The 20,822-nt window shown below is 37.8% G+C and overlaps 1 protein-coding gene across 17 annotated transcripts in view; it reads right to left on the bottom strand.

The window, feature by feature from the left end:
* AOPEP (aminopeptidase O (putative)) overlaps window positions 1-20,822 on the bottom strand; it is a 214,416-nt gene that overhangs the window by 81,960 nt on the left and 111,634 nt on the right. For 10 of the 17 annotated variants that reach the window (XR_010887035.1, XR_010887037.1, XR_010887036.1 and 7 more), the window contains 2 exons: window positions 7,065-7,127; window positions 6,322-6,405 (listed from right to left, as the gene is read on the bottom strand). The exons of 1 other annotated variant lie outside the window; for it this stretch is intronic. Coding sequence is in view for 7 of the 16 variants with exons in the window: in XM_067316700.1 (XP_067172801.1) it covers window positions 6,322-6,405; window positions 7,065-7,127 (147 nt within the window). In the remaining 9 variants the exon portion in view is untranslated. Of the gene's footprint in view, window positions 1-1,509; window positions 3,748-4,736; window positions 4,822-6,321; window positions 6,406-7,064; window positions 7,128-20,822 lie in introns of all 17 variants that reach the window. 6 more of the 17 variants (XR_010887040.1, XR_010887039.1, XR_010887042.1 and 3 more) reach the window with 4 other exon arrangements.

The raw sequence follows: 20,822 nt of genomic DNA, 5'->3' as shown, positions 1-20,822 counted from the left end.
AAAATTATGGAATGTTGGAATTCAGTACCCCACTTGTTCCCAATGTAGTAAGTTGCTCTGGTTTCCAAATGCCCTGAAAGTGATATCTTGCTTTCTAGTTCCAAAACTCACTACACTTCTGCTCAGAAGTAATTAGATAAACACTGATGGGGGGAGACGTTGGAGAAGCATTAAAAATGATCAAATGCTTTTTTTTTCCTGTATTTTGGAAAGAACAAAACTGTTCTCACATTTTCCATTTCCTGTTTTACTAAAGACAGAAGGTACTTGCAAGTGAAGATGTAAATGGAGCACATTTCAGCCGCCAAACAGAGGGATTTATAACTAGAAACAACAGTAGACCCAAACTTCAGCGGCATTAGTAGATCCCAGTAATGTAATTTATCCTGTTAGTATCATGCGATAACACGCACAAATACTACCTAATTAAAATGCCTCCAATAAGACTTATTGTCAAATAAAGTGTTCTATCACAGGAGTTTAACTAATTCCTCCTACAAATCAAAAGGAAAAAATCCTCTGCTAATACAGCTTTTTCTCTTTGCTGCACAAACCTTGTGTTTTACATTAAAGTGACCTTAATCTTTCACTGCACAGGAGGGGGATGGCTGCTGGCTTGAACCACTATAATTAACAGTGATGTAATTATCTGTAAACTTTAAACTATTTCAACACATAGCCATGCTGGCCTGAGTTCTCCTAATTTAGAAATGGTCATCTCAGACTGTGAAAGGGAGTGGGCTCATCATCATATGCATGCTTTCATTGATCTAAAAATGCGGCCTAATGGGAATTATTCACTCTTTCACAACATAATAATAATATCCATTTGGGGGATTAAATGTGAAATATGCTAAGCAACAACTCTTCCTCGCTAACAGATACGGGTGCTATCAAAAGAGAAATAAGATCCTGACACAACATTATTGCAAATAAGATACAGCTGATACCCGGGACAGAACTGGACTTTTTTTTTCTTATTATGATTAAACCAAAAATTCCACTCAAATGTTTATATATTTACATATAGATGCAGTATTTTCTTATTCTATTAAATACTTCTTAAGTCAACTTTGAGGCACAGTTATCCTAAAAATAATAAAGTTCTTTGGACCTGTATAATTACAGTTTCCAAACAATCCATAAATATGGATATTTTTATGGGGACAGAAAGCTAAATGCTGAAAATGCTTAGTTCTAATGGCCTGAAATTACATTCATATGTATTTGGAGGAAAAGACTTTAAAACTACAGGCTCTATTTCTAATATGATTTAACAATATTTACTGCAATCCAGTTCTTGTACATGAGGTGGATACAGAATTTTCCATCTGAATTCTCTTGTCCAGCTTGCCAACTGAATTAAATGTTATATGTTATCAGTGAAGGCCAACAAACACATTTATAGGGTTCCTAGAAAGTTCTGCAAGATGAACAGAATTTGGAAAGGTAAGGTAGAGGAAGTGACTCCACCGAACACCGTTTGAAGAATTCTTTAGAACTTCTTACCATGTTTCTTTTAGCTGTTAGCACTATATGGTGTGCAATTTCAAGAGATATGTTTCAGCTTTGGTCCTTGCTTTGATCCTCAGTTTGGCAGATTCATATAAAAACATTTATTTTGAAAAGCAAACAACATGTAAGAATTAAGATTTTAAAGTAGCTTTCATGTAATACACATTATTATTATGAATAAGCAGAAGCACATCGTCCTGAGTAAATCCCCTAGTTATATGGAACCTTTCTTTTACCACATCATATTTTCTCCACCCTACGTTTTTTTGCTGAGACTTCAAAACATTTTCTACTTAAAATATAACATCACAACTTATTTTAATGAATTACAAGATCTATATTTTGTCTTTCAGTTATACTGGTCAATTTATTATTAAAGTATAAAAGAGCTATAGCATTTAGCATTAGACATACATATTACAATTGCTTTTTTCCCCTTCCTTTTTAGAAACTTAACAGCTATTTCAAAACAAAGTCATTTTTGCTCAGGTAATTATCAGAGCTTAAATACTGCTGACAATTGTAACTCTTTGGAGCGAGAAGAAAGTGAATGATCAATGACAGCAACCACTAGGATAAATCAGAGGCTATCATATTTTTAGTAAACTGGCAGATAAACTTTAAAAACATGAAGACAGTTTTTCCAAGAAAGCAGCAACAAATATTCTGGAGAAGCTGAATTACTCCTCAAAGTTTTAGTGTAGAATCAAACCAAAACTGAAAGCAGACAACTCATTTTTGATAATTTGCAACAACTAGTCTTCCTTACCTATTATATATATACACATATATTTCAGCGTTCCCCTTAATTACTGACTATCCTTGGTATCCTGTCCTGTGACATTTTTCTACTACTTGAATGCTTTCAAAGCAGCTTGCATGTATCATTTTTAACACTGAACTTCAGTCAAAGACAATATAGATACCCAAATTTGTAATCAATCTACGTATAAAAATGAACTAGTCTCCTAATAAAGAGAAATGTCTCCCCCTCAGATTCCACCGTAGATACAGATCGTATACTACAATTCCACTCGTCTGATTAAAAGATTGCTTTCTTCCACCTAACACTCAGAACTGGCAAGTACAGTGGAATCTTTCTGTCTAATCAGGTCTAGTCCGGTATAATAACAACAACAAAAATAATAATATTTAGCACTTTTATCACACTCTGCATATTAAAACAACACTACTAATTTTAATCAGCCAACTTTTTCCAAGCTGTACTCTACCCTGTCTCTTCATCTTGTCAGTTAGCTGGTCAGTACATCTAGTGATCAGAACTGTGTATCAATACAGTAATATGCACAGCAGAATGTTGTTTATGTGACAAAAATAGAGAAGGTAGAGACAGGGTAAGACTAAATGAACAGTAAAGAAAGTATGAGAAGAGGGAAAATGACATACGCATGAGCAGAAGGTTTGAGCGTGTATACACTTGTATATGTGCATGCACACATATTTGGAGGAGGTCAAAAGAATATCTATAGAGTACTGTAAACAGAAAACAGGGTGAGCAAAAGGGAAGAACTTAAGAAGGTGAAAAAGGCAGGAAGGGGGACTGAAAATGAACAGAAAGGCATGACAGTAATGCAGGTGACTGAAGGAGACAAAGGAGAAGAGTTAAAGAAAAGAGGTGAGAAAGAAGCAGGGAAGGAGAGATTACAATAAAAATTGCTAAAAAAATAAAATACTTAGAGCAACAAGAAGGTCTGAAATAGAAAAAAACAAAGAATTAAAAAAAAAAGAGAGAAGAGAAGAGAAGAAAGCAGAAGAAAAGGATCTTTTAGTTACTTATCTAGAAAGTCTTTCTCACCTATGGGATTTGTTACACTGCTGTAATCCATTGCGCTTGGGTCCACAGCGGAGAACAGCACCACACCTTTCTACACAAGCTTCCCCACTGGTTCACATGCCCCTTCGGTACAGTTAACGTTACCAGTTACAGAGTTCTCATCCAACGCATGGTATCTTCAAATGTTCTTTAAATACATTTACGCATATGTAAAGCCAGCTCCTAAAAATTTAACTCTTTAGAAGGCAACTTTTTTCAAGAAGCAATTCCCAGGCAGTTGTCAGCAACCTTTCCTCCACAATTCTGTTTCACTTATCCACACAGAAAGAGTTATCTCTCTGTTCTAGATTTTGTACTTGGATGCAGAAGCAGTTGCTTTGATTTTGCAGTGTCTCAGTATAGCAAAGTCATCCATCTTGTATTAGAAATGGAGTTTCCTATCATAAAGAAATAAAAATGATAGAGGAAAATCGGACAGCACAGGAACAGAGAAATTTAGAGGCTATATTTAATAAGTTAGCGCATGTTCTGGAAGGATAAGCAAGATCAACACACAGTTCAGTTTTCAAGCTGTGGCAAAGTACATCAGTAACCTTACTTTAAGTACACTTACATGAGCGTAACGAGGCTGGTATCAACTCTTCGACTTTTCTGTTTACTTATTTGCTCTGCTTCTCATCTCCCTCTTATCACTCCATGGTTTTATTCCTACCTCTACTACTTTCTTCAATGGCCCCTTCCTTTTTCGTTATGTATCTTCTCTCTTTTCTCTTTCTCTTATTTTTCCCCAGAAGTACTTCATACTGCTGTATGATGTCATTTCTGATATAAACCAATATGGACACAGCTAAAAATCTGGAATTCCAGTGAAACAGAGGTTAGCACCAACCACACTGATGGGACACCAACTACATCAGGTGGGCAGTCCATGCTGGAAACTTTTTGTTGGAACCAAATCTGAATCCAAGTAATCCAATAAAGCTCTGCCAGCACCAGAGAGACCTCTCTCCCCTTTTCTCTTCTTGTCCCTAACTCTGTTGGAAGAGTATTCATTGCAATGACCACACTTCTGAGGAACCCAAGGAACCCTACCCTCAGCGCTCAGTCAATGGTTGCAGGACCAAACAGAAGCTCAGTGCTAAGCTCCCCTTTTCCTTCCTCTTGGGTTGAGTACCCTGTCGCTGCAGTTCTCTGGATCTGCACTGAGTTTCCAAGACCTATTAACACTTATGGATCTTAGAAGACAACGCATATTCTTGCCATTAATTTTAATTTACACTTCTGCTCACAGTTCTCACAAATAATTACTATTAGAAGAATCCCTGCACTTTCAGTTAATTTTACAGTGAGTAGACCTTATTTTTAAACATTATTTTTTGCATTTCTAATATGACTAGTCTATAAGCTAGAGTTCTTTCTCACAAACCTTAGAACAGTAAGAGCAGAATGACCCCTCTACTGCAAGTGGAATTTTATCAGTACAGAGGGGTTCACAGTGAGGAAGCTTTTTCCTATAAAAAGAGATGAAAAAGGTGTAACTGTATAAGGTACTTTTAAGCCTACTGTCAAAGATATAGCAGTAAGCCTATTTTGTTTAATTTAAAAATATCTCAAACTATGCAAACTGTAACTTATATTAGGGTTATTTGTACCTTCAATGCATGATTTTGCTCAAGTTAGCAAAGTTGCATGATGATATATTTTTTAACATTAAAAAAGCCTTCACCATCTTAATATAAAGTGATCCTAAATACAAATGCTAAACATACATGCTTCATATTCACATACGGAAAAGCAAACAGAAAAGAACTATTTGGTGCAACCGTTTATTGCTATCTCTGTTTAGATCACATCTCTAAACTATGACAATACAGAGCATATTTTCCTAAACGGTGTATCCCAGCTACAAAATAAAAGAAGTAGTGAATTAAAGGATGCAATCTGGCATTTTTTTAACTCACCATGGAGCTGGTAAATCACCCCCACACAACAATGCACTTTGTAGACATTTGTCAAATACTGCAATGCCCATACTAAGGCAACACATCCCAGGAGTTGGCAGCCATGCTATCAGCAAGAATTTGGCTACAGAAAGAGCAATGATTCATCATACATTCTAGAAGCACTGTCGAAACAGCAAAACAACACACTGCTATTTTAATCCTTTAAAGGTAACAAGAGTTTAAAAAAATAATTAAAAACTTGTTTGTAAAACTGAGACAAGCAAAAATCATACTACTGGTAATACATTGGAAATGCATCTTTATTCATTAATGATCAGTATTTGAGACAGCATTTTTTTCTTCAGAAGATAGAAAACAACTATTTAATGCCAGTCTCAGCTAGTTACTTACCTTGCCATATTGTGATTTAAATAGCCAGCATTATAGAATGCATGTTTCAGAATAGCTAATCAAAAATCATTTATTTAAAAATATTTTGAGTTAATTTAGCTTGTAGTCAATTTTTTAAATCTTCTGAAATAATTTTTTAGAATAACCATCAAGGCACATTTTCATGAATTCCCTTACACTGCAGCTAGAAGACTTCCAAACACATCCTCTAAATAAAGTGTCAACAGCATAGACAGAGCATTTCTTTCTATGTACTTATCTATTATTGTCCCAATACCTACCAAGAAAACTGTTTCTCAATTAACAGTATCTTAAGGTTTGCAAATAATGGTGCATATTTTGTCAAAAGCTCTCAAGTACTATTGCTTTTTCTGATTAAACCCTTCTTATCTTTCTCTCTCAGAACGTTCATATTAAATATAAATGTATGGAAATTTTGTCTTCTAAATTACAGAGCTCTTGAAAGATTATTTATTTCTTTCCATAGCAAATGTATAATAACACATCAAACTGTATCAGTAACTAATACCCTTTTACCATCACCTTGTCAAAGAAGCTTAAGAATGTCTCTTTAGTGCTTAAAAGGGCATCCTCTGAAAGCTTTTCAGATGTGCTGCCCTTTGTCCCACTACACAAATGCACATCATGAACCCCTACCTTCTGGAAAATGACTTCATCTTGCTTTCTTTTCTTTTTGCTGTTTTTTCTGATCCTCTGGTTTGTCTGAATCCATTTTGTCACCTGGAGTTCAAAACCATAGCGCTTTTTAAGGAAGAAGATGCAACCTGAGTGCAGCTACACAGCATTAGTAAGAAACCATAAACAGACTCAAGACACATTTTTCCATTGCTTCATTGGAAAGAGGGAAAACACTTTTCCAGTCTAGAATGACATGGTCTTAAGTAATCTGGTTAGTCACTTGTGGCATGGTCAAAGGATGAAGTGGTGTTCTTCATCTTATGCAGCAATATTGTTCCTTCTGCTTGTTACTAAAGCAAACTTACAGCTCCCAGCTTAAGTTTTCTAGCAAAAAGAAAATGCCTGATGCCAGACCAGTTTGCCAAATGTCAAGTTATCATTGTGGCGTGCAAAAACCCTAGGGAAAATCTCTACTCTATTCCTTACACCTCATGCTTCAAGTAACATTTATTTCCAGCCATCCACTCAACTACCAACGCCAATTTTGGATGACGGGAGAGTCAGTAATAACCCCTAGTCTTTCACACACAAATATTTATATTCTTAATATGAAAACAATGATTTTTAAGGCAAAAGCGAGGAAGGGTGAGGGTGTCAGGTGGAAAACTCGAGGAGGAGATCCGCAAGGGAGGAAGGACACAAGGGGGAAAAACGGTACACAGAAAACACTGAACAACTGCGAAAGAAGGTTTTCTCCTCACCTCGCCGCTCACTTGCTGGACGAGCTGACACTCCTTCCAAGTCTCACCCTCCTCCAGCAAAGGCTATACGGGGGAGAAAGCGCACGTTGAGGCGGGCTCGCCCGCAGAGCCCCGCGTTTCCCTCCCCGCCGGGCTCTGCGACGCGACGCGACGGGACGGGACAGGATGGGGCGCGCCGCAGGGAGCCGGCCCCGACCCACCGCCCCCACCGGCCCGGTCTCTGCATTACCTGGAGCCGCGCTCCCGCCTCGGCCCGCCGCGCCCGCGCCCATGCCCGCGCCCGGCCGCGGCGCACCGCAGCCCTCGGTAGGAAATGAAACACCTCCGCGGGGTCCCCCGCCCCCGTGCTCCGGCCCCCCGGAGCCCGGCGGAGAGGAGGAGCCTGCCTTAAAGACGTAGGGGCGGGCGGCTCCCGGCCCTGCCCGCCGGGCTCGCGGCGCCACCACCAACGGCCGCCGCGCGGTAACGGCCGCCGCGCGAGCCCAAGGAGCGCCACGGCGCCGCCCGCGCAGCGGCGGCCGCGGGGGGACCCGGGCCGGGCCGGGCCGGGCCGAGGGGGCGAGCGCCGCCGCTGCCCGGAGCGAGGGCCCCTCGCCGCCACCCGCCCCGCACACCCTCGCCGCTGCTGCCCGCGGCCCCCGCAGGGAACGGGCAGAAAGCAGCGCCACCATCGAGCGCCTAAAACTTTGCCCCACCGCTTTCTTGACACCTAAGGAACCCAAAATAACCTCCTGCTACCTCATTAGCTCTGAAACGCATCTTAAAAGCAAGACACAGACCAGCTTTTTATTCATATGGCAGTGCAACAAGCCCCTTACTTAGGCCTCAGTTAAGCACTTTGTTCAACAGAGACAGCAAGCGGGTGATGAAATTCAGGCTTGGGACTTCAACAGATGCCTGTGCACCTCTTCTAACAGGGCATTCAAACTCCACGGTGATGGGAGAGGCTCAACTACTGTAGGCCACGGACAATTTGAATAGTAGAAGCTCTTAGGACATTATTAAAAGCTTTTGCAGTACTTAGCATTTAAAGCAAAGGACACAAAAAAGGCAGACTGTGCCTATCTGGTATGATTAAAATGATGTTGGTATGGTATTTTCAGGTTTTTAAAAATAATTTCTACTCTGTGCTATATATGCCAATATATGACAATTCCCTGAAAGCTTCAAAAGAAAATCTATGCTCTTGTAAAAGAAAAAGGCTCATCAAAGCATTTGTTTGAGCAAACCCTCCCACATATAGAATTAGATGGGCTTTGCAAACAGATGTAAGTAAATAAAGGTAAGTCCAATTAGGGCCTACTAAATCTTGACAGTATCCCTTTAACTTTATCACTTAAAAAAAAAAAAAAAACTCCTACCCTTTTTGTTTTACTGCCACAACATCCTTCTTTCAAGATCAAAAGCTTTAGATCAAAGCCAAGATCAAACTCAATGCTTTAAATAGAAGCAACTTCACCATGAAGTATTATACAAAGAAGAACTTCTTATAGAGATATCACAGTATAAAACCTTATTGGGGCCCTTTATTTCACACTCACAACAGGTCTACTTAAAACAGGTATCGACAGCATATTTTTTATATTGTAAAACTGCAACAGATCTACTGCTAAAGGATAGTTCTGAAAGCTGCTATAAATTGACTCTTGAACTCTGTGTTTGAATGAAGAAAGAATAGCAGAGCATAGTTCAAAGAGAATGAACAAGAATATGACCAGAAATTGATGTTAATGGCAAACACAAATTAATGCAACTACCTAAAAAACAATGCTCCCTTGAATCAGTTAACAGATTAGATATTTCATTTCCACAGAAAAAGTTATGGGAAGGACTGGGTCATAGAAACAGCAAAACTGATGTTTCCCAAAATACTTTAAAGAATTACACCTCCTTTCCTGTCAAAAGTTTGGAGAAAACTAGGGGGAAAAGAAGTTACAGGAGACCTTGATTTTCAGACCTGCAGACCCTGAGGACAAAAATTCCTGAACAAGCAAATGCAATGTGTGCTAAAACTCAGAACTAGCTCCTGTTTTCATCTTAAGAGCTGCACAGCTGTTGAGGAAACTCAACAGGAATTTTTAGCAACTTTAAAAAAAATGGTAATATACCTGGTGGAGCCAACACCGGGGGTTCCCTTTTGCTAGGCGCTGTGCGCATCGCAACTTGAAGAGTCTCTACTGCAAGATGATTGCGACGTAGCGTAAGAGAAGAGCCAACGTGCAGCCCCAAGCAGACTGCTGAGGAGAGCAAGCAGTGAGAGAAATAGGGTGCGCCTAACAAGCTGTGGTCGTAGCACACCGGCTGTGCAGTCAGCCGTTAACTCTACTTATTGATGCTTCAATAAGATTTACCTCATGAGCAGACTAGGAAAATTTGCTTGGAAAATGAAAGAGGGAGAGAGAAAAGAAAGGATTATGCTGTTATGAACAGCTGGTCTCCTACTGCATTCTTACTTATTCCTGGAAGGAAAGACTTTACAGGAGGTGCAAGGGAGACAGACCAAAATGGTAAATCCTGACTTGAAGGGAGAATGACTGCATAGCCCTCCATCAGCAGTCCTGTGTGCTGTGCCACATGAGACTGACCTGTCATACTTGAATCCCCTCACAACTGAAGTGAAGGGATTAGTCAGTCGTGCATATCCTTCTTTAATTGGGAAGACATTCTTCCATGCATTCCTAATGGAGCTGTCCTATGTAACAATTTGATTTGAACAAGCATTTATACATTTCAAAGCATGCTAGGATCCTTTACTCTTGCAGCAGTAGGATTAAATATAACTGAATTTTGAAGTATGTGGGAGGAGGTAGCACTTTCTACCAATTGGGTGAAGACAGGCCCAATATTCTGGTACATAACTTAGGCAATAATTTACATCCGCTACTTTTCAAGTCAGACCAGATCCCAAGCATACAATGAACTTTCAGGATTGTACATAGTTTAGAAAACAATAGGATATTTGTGCAACAGGCAACTGTTTCATTTTAAATTGAAAAAAACCCTGGCTGTTCAGGCTGTGATGGCCATTAGTGACACTTCTTGATTTTGTGAAAAACTATCATGCAGTCTTCTTCTGCATAAACTATCTATAACTTCAGTTGGTCTGTACTGCTCTAATGCTAAAGCATCCAATATTGATAAAATAAGAAGGTCATCTTATCTAAGATGAATACTGAATCAGTGCCCTGTTTTGTTGACTTGCCAATAGTTCTCAGATACTGGAAGGCAAAAATAAAAAAATGGAAAGGAAAATGGAATAAAAATATTTACTGTAAATGAATTTCAGAAGAGCTTCTGCAAAGTGGAGAAAACAGAAAAGTAATTCAGTTGAGTCATATTTTCCAACCTCTCCTCTCTAGAGATTTGATTTTCCTCTCAATTACTGAGTTTTATACCAGGCATACAAACCCATTTTTATATATTCAGATCTACGTGGACACCAGCAAGAGCACAGAAGAGTTGTCTAAAGATTTTACAGTCGTATCATGTTTTTTTCCTAGGGGATCTAACTGGCTCTGCCAGTATACAATTTGGGATTTTGCACCTTCCTATGCCTTCCCATATAACATACACAAAAAATCGTCTCCCACTCAGTTTCAATCTATGGAAATAGAGCCGTACTGACTATTTTTAAAGGATGATATGATCACCTCTGTGAAATCAATAAAATTTCTTTTTCTTTTAGAAAACTAAAGCAAAGCTTTTTAAAGGAATTAGGATATAAGGTATATAACTGTTTTTCTACCACACAGAAAATTTATTGCAAAAAAGCTTGAGAACACTAGTCTAAGGTGGAAAATTAACTTATTTGGAAACTGAGAATAAGAGGTGCCCTCCGCAGTCTGTGCAATCCGAAAGCTGGTTCAGTGGAAAGGACCTGGCTTCCAACATTTGTAAAAGGGTCCAGAAACTGAAAATTCAAAAAGTATTTTATCCAGCAGCTCACAAGATGATTAATAATGGCTTGAAACATTAGCCTGTATTCCGCAGGGCAATGATTACAAGGGTTTTAAAGCACCACTATTACCAGACTTTGGCAGAGAAGCTAATAAGCAGTGGGCTACAACTGAAAATAATAGGTTGGCTGGTGCATTCACATTGCAACCTGTACTTGCAAGAAAGAGTACATCAGTGGTTGATGAAAACTACTGAAAAAGAAGTCAAGTCAAGAATGTGCCCCTCTAGGAACAGCAAGTCCTCCAAGTGAATTGGTGCAGTTTTCATGGTGACAGCTTTATTCACTGAAATGAAAGATCAAGTTGTTCTCGAGATTAACTGTATTTTAGGAAGTGTGTCTTGGTCATTTAGATTGATGCAGAAAAATCCAAATGCTCTAATTCTGCCAAGAGTCTGTGGTGGTGCAAACACTCTCTTTTGGGATCAGTATGCTCTGTCTAATATTCTTCCACGACGCACCCCTATACAGAGACATTATTTTCAGGTGAAACTTGCCCTTCCTGAAAAATATCTCTACCTCCAAGAGACAAAACCTGTTGAAACAATAACTTTAAGGATGTTCTTTCAGCACCTCTTTGAAAAACACATTCATGCCACAACATGATTTTCAAATACTGTGTCATGAACATTTTTTCACAGCGGTACTACAAATACATCCTTCATATCCACATTTGCAACCCTGCCTTAGGGAGAAAGTTCCTTGGTAGAGATGAATCACTGTAGTCACCTATTCAGTCCAAGATTAGATTCATAATCTAATAAAGAAAATACCTGTGAGCACCTATATATTTTATATATATAGTTATATATCATTTATAGAATATGCTACAGTACTTTTTTTATTTTTATTTTTTTGTCTCTCCTGATTTTACCTGGTGCTCTTACTCCCACATGGGTGCCTCTCTGGAGCAAGTGCAAAAGTAGATTATCTTTTTTTATATTTAGGCCCTTCTGTTTGAGAAGTATTGCCATGTGCTGGGAGCCTTCAGCAGCACAGTCCAGAATGTAAATTGCAGCATCTTGCTCTAGAAGAAGCAGGACAATTTGTAAGATATAGTGATTTTTAATCATGGATGAAAATGTGACCTCAGATTTCAGAGATTTCAGGTTGGCTCTTTCTTCTTTCAATTTAAAAATAATTTGAAGCCAGACATTTTGAATCCAGAGGACAAGGACTAGGGCTTAAGTATCTTTGACATAAGAGAATCCTCTATAAAATTCTCTTTAGCTCCATCCAACAGTGAGATCTTGGTAGGCAATGGGTAGTTCTGGCTGGCCAAAACTACATAAGACTTTGAAAGCCCTTTGTTTTTTTGGAAATTACAGAAAAAACCCAAAGATAACAAACATGCCGGAACACAGATACTGGCCAGTCCTGAAAATCACCACTGGTGTGACAAATAGTGTTTTCCTTCCTTCTCCACTCTAAAGAGACTGGAAGAAAATGAAGCACTCCTTATTTCTCCCTGAAAACTACCTTAAAATTTAAATGTAAAAGTGTCTTTCAGAGATCTACTGATCCTGGAGTCTTAGGGATCTCTTGAAGCAATAAAAAGCCCTACCAACAGCTCTGGTAAAGAAACATATTCAAAGCAAAAGTCAATTAGCCCTCTGGCCATGAAATCCTGTTAGCCCATATGCTAAGGATAATAACCATAAGCTGAACCATGACCTTTACTGCTCATTTTTATTTTGAGCAATAGCTTTGTCAGCCAACAGACCTTTCAAACCTATCTTTCACTAGACATGTTCACTTTGGCATTAAGATTTCATTGGGGGCCTACGGAATAGTTAAAGCGTCTTGGAAAAATACCCCTTTCTTATGGAGATGGAATAAGTTTTAGAAGAATCATTTATTTTCTCTGTGATTAAACAGAAGCTGGTGATCATCTATACCTTTAGTCTGACTGTGAAGCACTACTGAATGACAAGAGTAGGTAGATAAGACTGTAGGTAATATAAACCAGAAGAGATCTTTGTATTAGTCACAACAACATTTATGGAACTTGTGGAGATGGAATGAAAACCATGACATGATCTTGTTGAAATATGCTCTCTAGAGGGAGATACCAACCACTTCGGTGGCTCAATGTTTTTGCAGAACGTGTGAAAGAAGCACTGGGTTCAAAAGCAAAAGCTCCCAGCCCCAACTTCGGCCAGCTGGGAATGCAATGGCACACTCTCAGCCTTCGAGATCACTGTGAGTTTCTGACTGGAGCACTGCATGAATCAGCAAGTCACAATTTTCCAGGTCTCCTCACCCACAGAAAGAGCCCAAATTTCACCTCTGCCAGGAATCATTCAGAATTCATTTGTAAGCATCACTAGGAATTACTATATTGAGAAATGAAAGTCAGCATTACCTAGGGCTACATGGACTTCAGATATGTGATATGTGTTTATACATATGCATGAGAAATCTCCCCTATATATTAATTCCTTCCAATCACAAGCATGTCTCTCCAAAAGCTCAGAAAACAGGGATTTTTTCCAGGCTATTAAACAGTAATATGAGTGTTTCTTTTAAAAATCCTAGACCACTGAGTAGGTGGCATCATATTCTTTTCACATACAATTTTTACCCCAGCTTCATGGGCAAATCTCTATCCTCCTGCACTAAAAATATCTCAAATATTATTTCTTAAAGTAGCATTTGATTTCTGGTTATTTCATATCCTGCATCCAATGCACTAAAACTACCTATAAGGGACTCATTTCAGCCATTTGGAAGGCTACTCTTTCCTAATTAATATAGAAAAGCTGTTTTCTTGCAAGGTACTAGCAAAATATTTAAGTCTCTATGAACTGTTTCCATTGTCTAAAGAAAACAATGGGTAGGGTAGAAATTAATTGGTTGCTAACTTCTGTGCTTTTCTTCGGATGTTTTTACAAGGAATGGATTAAAATTATTGTTTATTGCTGTGCAAGCCCATCTGTGTCCATATTAGGCAAGTCTCAGTTCAACATCTCTGTGCAAAAAAGGACCTGTCCTCCCTCTCTTTGCTATGTTTCCACCCCCTGCATATGTAGGTGGGAGAGTGGGAGCTTGGGAATGTGAACTTGATCCAGCATTGATCAGCCAGGCAGCAAAACCTTATTGTTCTTTAGATACCAAACATAACTCCTTTCTAGTAGGGATAAGCTCAGTCATTCTGCACATAACACAGCTTTTGTGTTCAGCAATGCAATTAACAGGAAAAGGGAACCAGAAGGACTGCTAGAGATTTATTAAACTTAAAACAGATTCTAATGAACAAACCTGAGGAATCCAGTCCACGTTTACCTTAGAAATGGAACATTTATTTCAAATGCACTTCAGCTTTCTGAACAAGCTATTACTCGTTTAGATTTACTATACAACTATTATTGTACCTCAGAGCTGGATATAAATAAATAAATAAATAAATAAATAATGCTGAAAGGTAGCCTAAAGAAAAACAGAAAGATGTTTGTGAAAATCTGACTTTTGACTGAAGAGGTAAGCCAATGTTTTAGCAGGTCATTAAACTAAATCCAGTGAAATATGCCTTAGTGCAGATTCACAGTCCCAGTTGAGAATCTCAAAAGCATTTTTTTCTGCATTACTCAATTAACGGCTAAATTAAGTCTCCTAAAACAGCTGTAAAATATTTTAAATTTCACTTTAGAAATCAGAAAAACAGAGGCATCGAAATGTTATAGCCCATATTTTCAAAATTAACATTTAATACTGAACATTCATATTCAATCTATACATCCACTTATTAAGGAGGATGTAGGTGCCTAACCTGAGGCATCATGTTTTCCAATTTTAGAATGTGATCACAGAATAATTCGTAACAGTGCTATTCTGATCGTGAGTCGTGTCTCTATATTTTACTCCTAAACCCAGCAATCACATGCAACGCTGAAGAAACTTACCCCAAACTCTCCAAAACTGTAACAATTTTCTAAGCTATGCCTGGTTTGTTAGAAAATAAACTTGAAGAGTTCTGAATTAAGTTTGGGTCATTACTGACATTTAATGATGTATCGTTTTATGCAATCCATTTTCCTATATTTTTGTGCTATTCAACAAACCAAAATATACCAGTGTTGGGCCTTATTTAACAGTTTATTAAGTACGTTCTATAGGAACAGCAAAATAAATTACAAGTCTATTTTACATGAATAACTTTAGATCAGTTTAAGGCTTATTTAAATAATGACATCCCAGACAGCTTATTTGATAATTTGCCACAAACAAAATACTTTCTGCACTGAATTCTACACATAGGTCCCTAATTTTGACCTTAGCTCTCATATTTCTCTATCTAGAAAGACTTTCAGAAGGACAGACTTTAGATAAAAAGTCTTTCAAAGAGTCAACAGCATAGAGAGAAAGCCTGTTTGGGCAATCTGTCTTGGTTTGTTTCTCTTCATGATTCATCTGATATTTATGCACCCTACAGTACTATACAGTTTGTTTCATATCATTTTTACACTTTCCAAAATCCCATCTTCTCTTCTGAGAAAACGGAATGCAATGCTGGTAGTACAATTGCTAATTTCTGAAGAAATAAAGCACCAATGATTAATATTCATAAAGATTTTTCTTATTGTGCTTGTTGTCATTAGAGATTCCATTAATCAATTTATATTGTTGATCTATGCTAATTTAAAATTTTAAGAACTTTTGAAGGCTCTTTCAAATCTTCCAGTTGACAAGCAGGTTAATGTCCAAAGGAAACCATTTTCATTGAGGGGAAGTGTCTATTTTTCAAAGTATGCTTTCCAAGTACAAGAATAAGTACTTCTTTCAAAGTAGCAATTAAGCTTTTTTCAGATTACTTCTCAATTATCAACTCATTAAAGTTCAAATATCAATCAATTATATTCTCTGCAATGATATGAAAACGCACACACAAGTCTCCATGTTCAGATTAAAAAAAAATTTTCTGAGATCAGCTGAGTAGTAAACTTGAGTATTTAAGCAGCAGCACATTATCCTTGTAACTAATATTTAATGCCAAGTCTGAAATGAAATCTAACAGAGCCACTGTTAAGTTTCATTAAATAAGAAAAAATTATACCTCTTCGTGTCCCATTCCCAAATTTTTCCCCAAATTTTGAGTTGAATGAGTTTTTACTATTTAAGAGGTCATTCTCACTGCCAGTGTCTACAAATGTACTTTTTCTGCACAAATAATTAGGATTTCGCTTGTTTGTGACTCAGTGTTACCATCCACCAATATGTGATTATACACATCCAGACAGAAAATATTACAACCTAAGGCATGAGTAGGAATGACAAAAAAAGTATTAACTTACAAGCAAGCCTTAAGCTACACTCTGATCCAATAAGAGTGATTTTTCTGCTGAAAGATTCTCTAATATGCTTTGTAAAACTTAGGTACATAACTGATAAATGTAATTCAGAATGGTAACAAGAGCATTCTTTTAAAATGCTTGGATTTGGCTGGTTTCTTAGTAATTGACTGTAACAGCTAACCTATGATGCATTCTCTTGTAGAGCTATCCCTTCGTCAGTCATTTTCTCTTAGTAAAAGGAAACAAGAAATTTATAAAGTTTACAACAGGGTGAAAGACAGGAACCTTCTCAGTAACAAACTGCTTTATCAGAAATAATACTAAGTACTTGAGCTTCTGCTATAACATCCTCCTAAAATTTATAAAGCCACAAAAAGACATTACTTGCATTGTTTTGGGAGATTTTACAAATTATATTTTTGCTCAATTTTTAATGGTTTTGTGAAGTTTTGCTAAAAGTTTCCTTTCCAGTCCAATCAATTTCTTTCTCAAGTAGGACAATCCAAAAGCCAATGTACAAATATGTCCAATGTACAAACAAAACCAAGAATACTATGAATAAATGAACATTCACCAATGAAAGAATTCTCTTGACCATATACTTACAGAAATGTAGTTGGTTTACAAATAATATTAGTAGAAGGAACTTAAACTATAGCTTTACCACGGAAGACCACTTTAAGCTAAGGAAGAAAAAAAAAACAGTGCGGAGAGGAAAAGAAATATTAATTCTTTTTAAATGGCAAAACTTCTAGTTGTGTACCAGGAGGTTATATTCCAATGTTCATTTGGAATTAGGAAGCATGGAGTGGTATTCTCATGCTCATAAGAAGCCGCACCTACTCTGAAATACCTGCTGGCAGTACCTATTCTAATCAGGAAATACTATTTAAGGTAGAACAGGGTGGAAGAATTAAGTTTTAATAAGAAGATGAGGTAGAAAAGGAGATTGGGAGAAGTGCTATCAACTCTTGCAATTTTTTCGTAATTTTGAGGGGATGTTTGGTGTATTTCTCTTAGTACCCATACCTATGTGATCACATAGGACTTCTAGATTTCATTGAAAGATCTGATGGAAAATATGTGTTATGAAGGAGTGGACTAAATATTTCTTTTTTAACTTGAAGTGAATCTGGAGAAGATTGTTTTCATAACACAAGGTAGCAAATCATAGGCACACCCATGCAACACTACAGATAGCAAACTATTATTTACAGGTAAACTTGCTATCAAACAGTGCAATTTCACAGAGGAAAAGAAAAGGTGGAGAAACTGGAATGTGTTCAAAAAGTACATGTGGGAATTTATGAGATTCAGAGACTTTCTAACATTTATTTGTTTATTGCTCAGTTAAACAATGCATGATGGAGCTGAAAATGGGGAAAGATTTTAAAGTATATTTTAAGAAGGTTAATTGTCTAGGGTAAAATAAGAAATTCAGGTATTAGTAACTGGACAACATAAAACAAAGAAAGTCTATACAAAATAGAAGAATATCTTCCTCAAAAAAATATGCTCTTTTAGTCTGAAGCTCTAATTAAATGAGGGCAAACCGACCACATAGACTGGAAAATACAACAGAAACTGCGCGTTACAGAACAAGTCATCAGTGGCAGGGATAAAGTGGATTTAAGTGATTTCTTAGGTGTTTTCCAGCTCTAAATGCTGTTTTGTTCTTCTGACTCTACTCCTTGCCAGCTTAACTCATTGACTAAAGCTAGTGGTGTTAAGTCATTACTAGCCTCACACAGGATGAAAGGTTGCAATAATCCCCTGGTGAGTCACCTCTGAGACTTAAGTACATGCTGAAAGTTGCTGATACTTGATTTGATAAACTGCATTTTCAACAATGCAACATGCTTCATCTTATTTAACACAGCCACAATGTGTTCCCAGAAAAAAAAAAAAACTTCTGAAAGCTTGTATTTCAGAAATGTTTGCTTTTCATCTCTTATGTTGCTTATTGTTTTATGTGTGAGAAAACCTTATTGCACAGCAAGCCAGAAGAGAAACCACTGTGCTGTGGCATTCTTCTGTGTAGGAACGGATTGGTCAGTCATTACCACACACTCTTTTTTATAAGATTAACTTTAATGCTTTAAAAAATACAGAATTTGGAACTGTAACTTGGCACACAGATTTTTTTCAAGGCAGTAGGCCAAATTCTGGTTTATCAGTATGACTCCCCTAACTTTAGTGGAGATACTCTTGATTGGTACTGGGTATATATGAGCTTGGAAACTGGCCCAATGATAAGAAAAAGACAAAATGCCCTTTCCAAGAGTATAAGGCTAGTAGAGATTGATAAATATTAAAGTTTTTCTAGTTATAAGTATAAAGCAGTATATTTATATGGTTCCCTGCACAGAGTGTGGAGATTTGGGATGGCAAATGGAACAGGCCACAGGTAGGAGTAAAGTATCTTCCATTGCACAGATACCATGACAGATGACTGTAAGGAATACAAAATGCTAATTCCTCCCTTGGAGTGAAGATGTTAAGTAATGTTGCTTCAGCAACCTGGGGAGTGGATAGTAGTTACCCTCATCCATCATTTGCACAAGGACTGAGCCAATGTCCTTAAGCTAGACATTGTCATGAGGATAATGAACTGGTGAAGCGGGCTACCAATTCTCTTTTTACATGACCGTCTTGTTATCAAATTTTACAGAGTACCAAATGCGTACAGGTGATAGATTTGGATATAACACAGAAGAAAATGCTTAAAAACACTTTGGTAGATAATGCTGTAAATGAGCTAGTAGTGAGTTTTCTTTACATTCAGTGACTCACATGAATTTCCTGAGCAGAAACCACCAAAACATAAAAATAAAAAATGCCATGGTAGCAACCAGAGCCACTATAAAACAAAAACACTCACATATGGTAGAGATATAAAGGAACTATGTCTTGACCTGATTTTCAAAATGGACAGCTGGATGTGTATTTCCCTATCCCACTACACAGGATAGTCCCTTTAGTAAGAAAGTTTCATCTCCAAAGGCAATAGAGTCTTAGATATTATTTGTAAATTTAATGTTTTTAAAATGTGGTTGTTCTCATTCAAATTCTCTCTTGTAGGTATCTACTGAAACACTAACAAATACATTTTGTCCTGAATGATATCAAACCCTCTAAGAGCATGCACTGCAGGACTAAGAGCGTCTCTAACTCCCATGCTACAAGGTTCTATACTGCTGTTGGCAAAATAAGGGCAATGAGCGGAAAGTTGCCAAGTCCAGGGTAGGGCAAAGGTTGCTGTTGCTCTGTCTTAGGGACACTTGAGGAACTGAGATTCACCAACTGCTTCTCAGTTGCTCCACTATTTAAGAAAGAGAGTCAACTGCAACTCCCATCTCCAACCCCCACAGAGTTCACACCACCTGTCTGGCTCAGCCCTCTCACCTAACCCAAAGGGGCAGAGAGGAGCCTTCCTCTACTCCCATCCTAGTCTACTCACCTCCCAACCCATGCGAGAGAGGATAAATCAGTTCTGTGGTATTCCTGGGCTGCCAGTTATGATGCAGGTAGTTCACACTGATGTAACCAAGTGGTTTATATGCCTTTGCCAGCCCTGATCCATCATGTTAGCCAAGTTAATAGCTGGCTGAAAAAATACAATCTACATACTTTAAGTGGGTATCTGTATCAGTTCCTGTACAGCACACTGGTAGATTTAGATTCTAGTTCTACAGTCAGTAAATACAGCCATATTTAGATTATACAAGAAACCAATGTTTGAGAGCTACTAAGCAACCTCTACAGTCTTGATTTCAGGAATAAGGGCTTCTTCCCTGCCACCACAATGATTTAATGAAGCACTAAGTGAACAAGGTTTCCTATTCACTGAATGACAACTCAATTTCTTTCAATAAAGTGGAGACCAGTCCGGCAAGAGCATGAGAAGTGCTGAAGGCAAGAAGGGTATATCATCAAAAAGGTTATTGATGGAAGAGAGAGACAGAGGGAAGAGGTCAGCATGCTGATTCTCAAAGGAAGCAGAACACTAAATCAGTACCATTCCAGTTGACACTGTTATTTTTACAGAGCAGCCAAACTCCCAGGGAAATCTTTTTGGTCTTTAAAGAAAATTTACAATGATTTACAAGCCTGCTGGACAGGGAAATATTTTTACTACATGTTTTGCTTGTATACCCAATAGATACTTGTAGGGGATAATGAAACTACTTGCTAGTCATGCTGGACAGTTTAAGGTACAAACTCAGGTAAACAGAGAGTTCAGTATTCACATTAATCAAAACTATTTTCAGTTCTTTAGTCTACTAAGAACACATCCTCAAAGAGACAGCTGTAAGTAAAATGCCAGAAGACCATCTGCTTTTGATGTGCCAGTTCAGCATCTTACAACTAACATTAGTTTCTCCCCTCTACTCAGAGCAGCTGTTCTACAATGTTTGGAATTTTCTATCAGGAACAAAAGCTTGATCAAGATGTAGTATTAAAAATTATCTGTGATCAAGACGTAGTATTAAAAATCATTGCCTTTCTTCA

Source organism: Apteryx mantelli, chromosome Z, assembly GCF_036417845.1.
Source record: "Apteryx mantelli isolate bAptMan1 chromosome Z, bAptMan1.hap1, whole genome shotgun sequence".
In the NCBI taxonomy this organism is placed as follows: Eukaryota; Metazoa; Chordata; class Aves; order Apterygiformes; family Apterygidae; genus Apteryx; species Apteryx mantelli.
The sequence above is the reverse complement of the archived record's forward strand: the minus strand, read 5'-3'. Positions and strand labels throughout refer to the sequence as shown.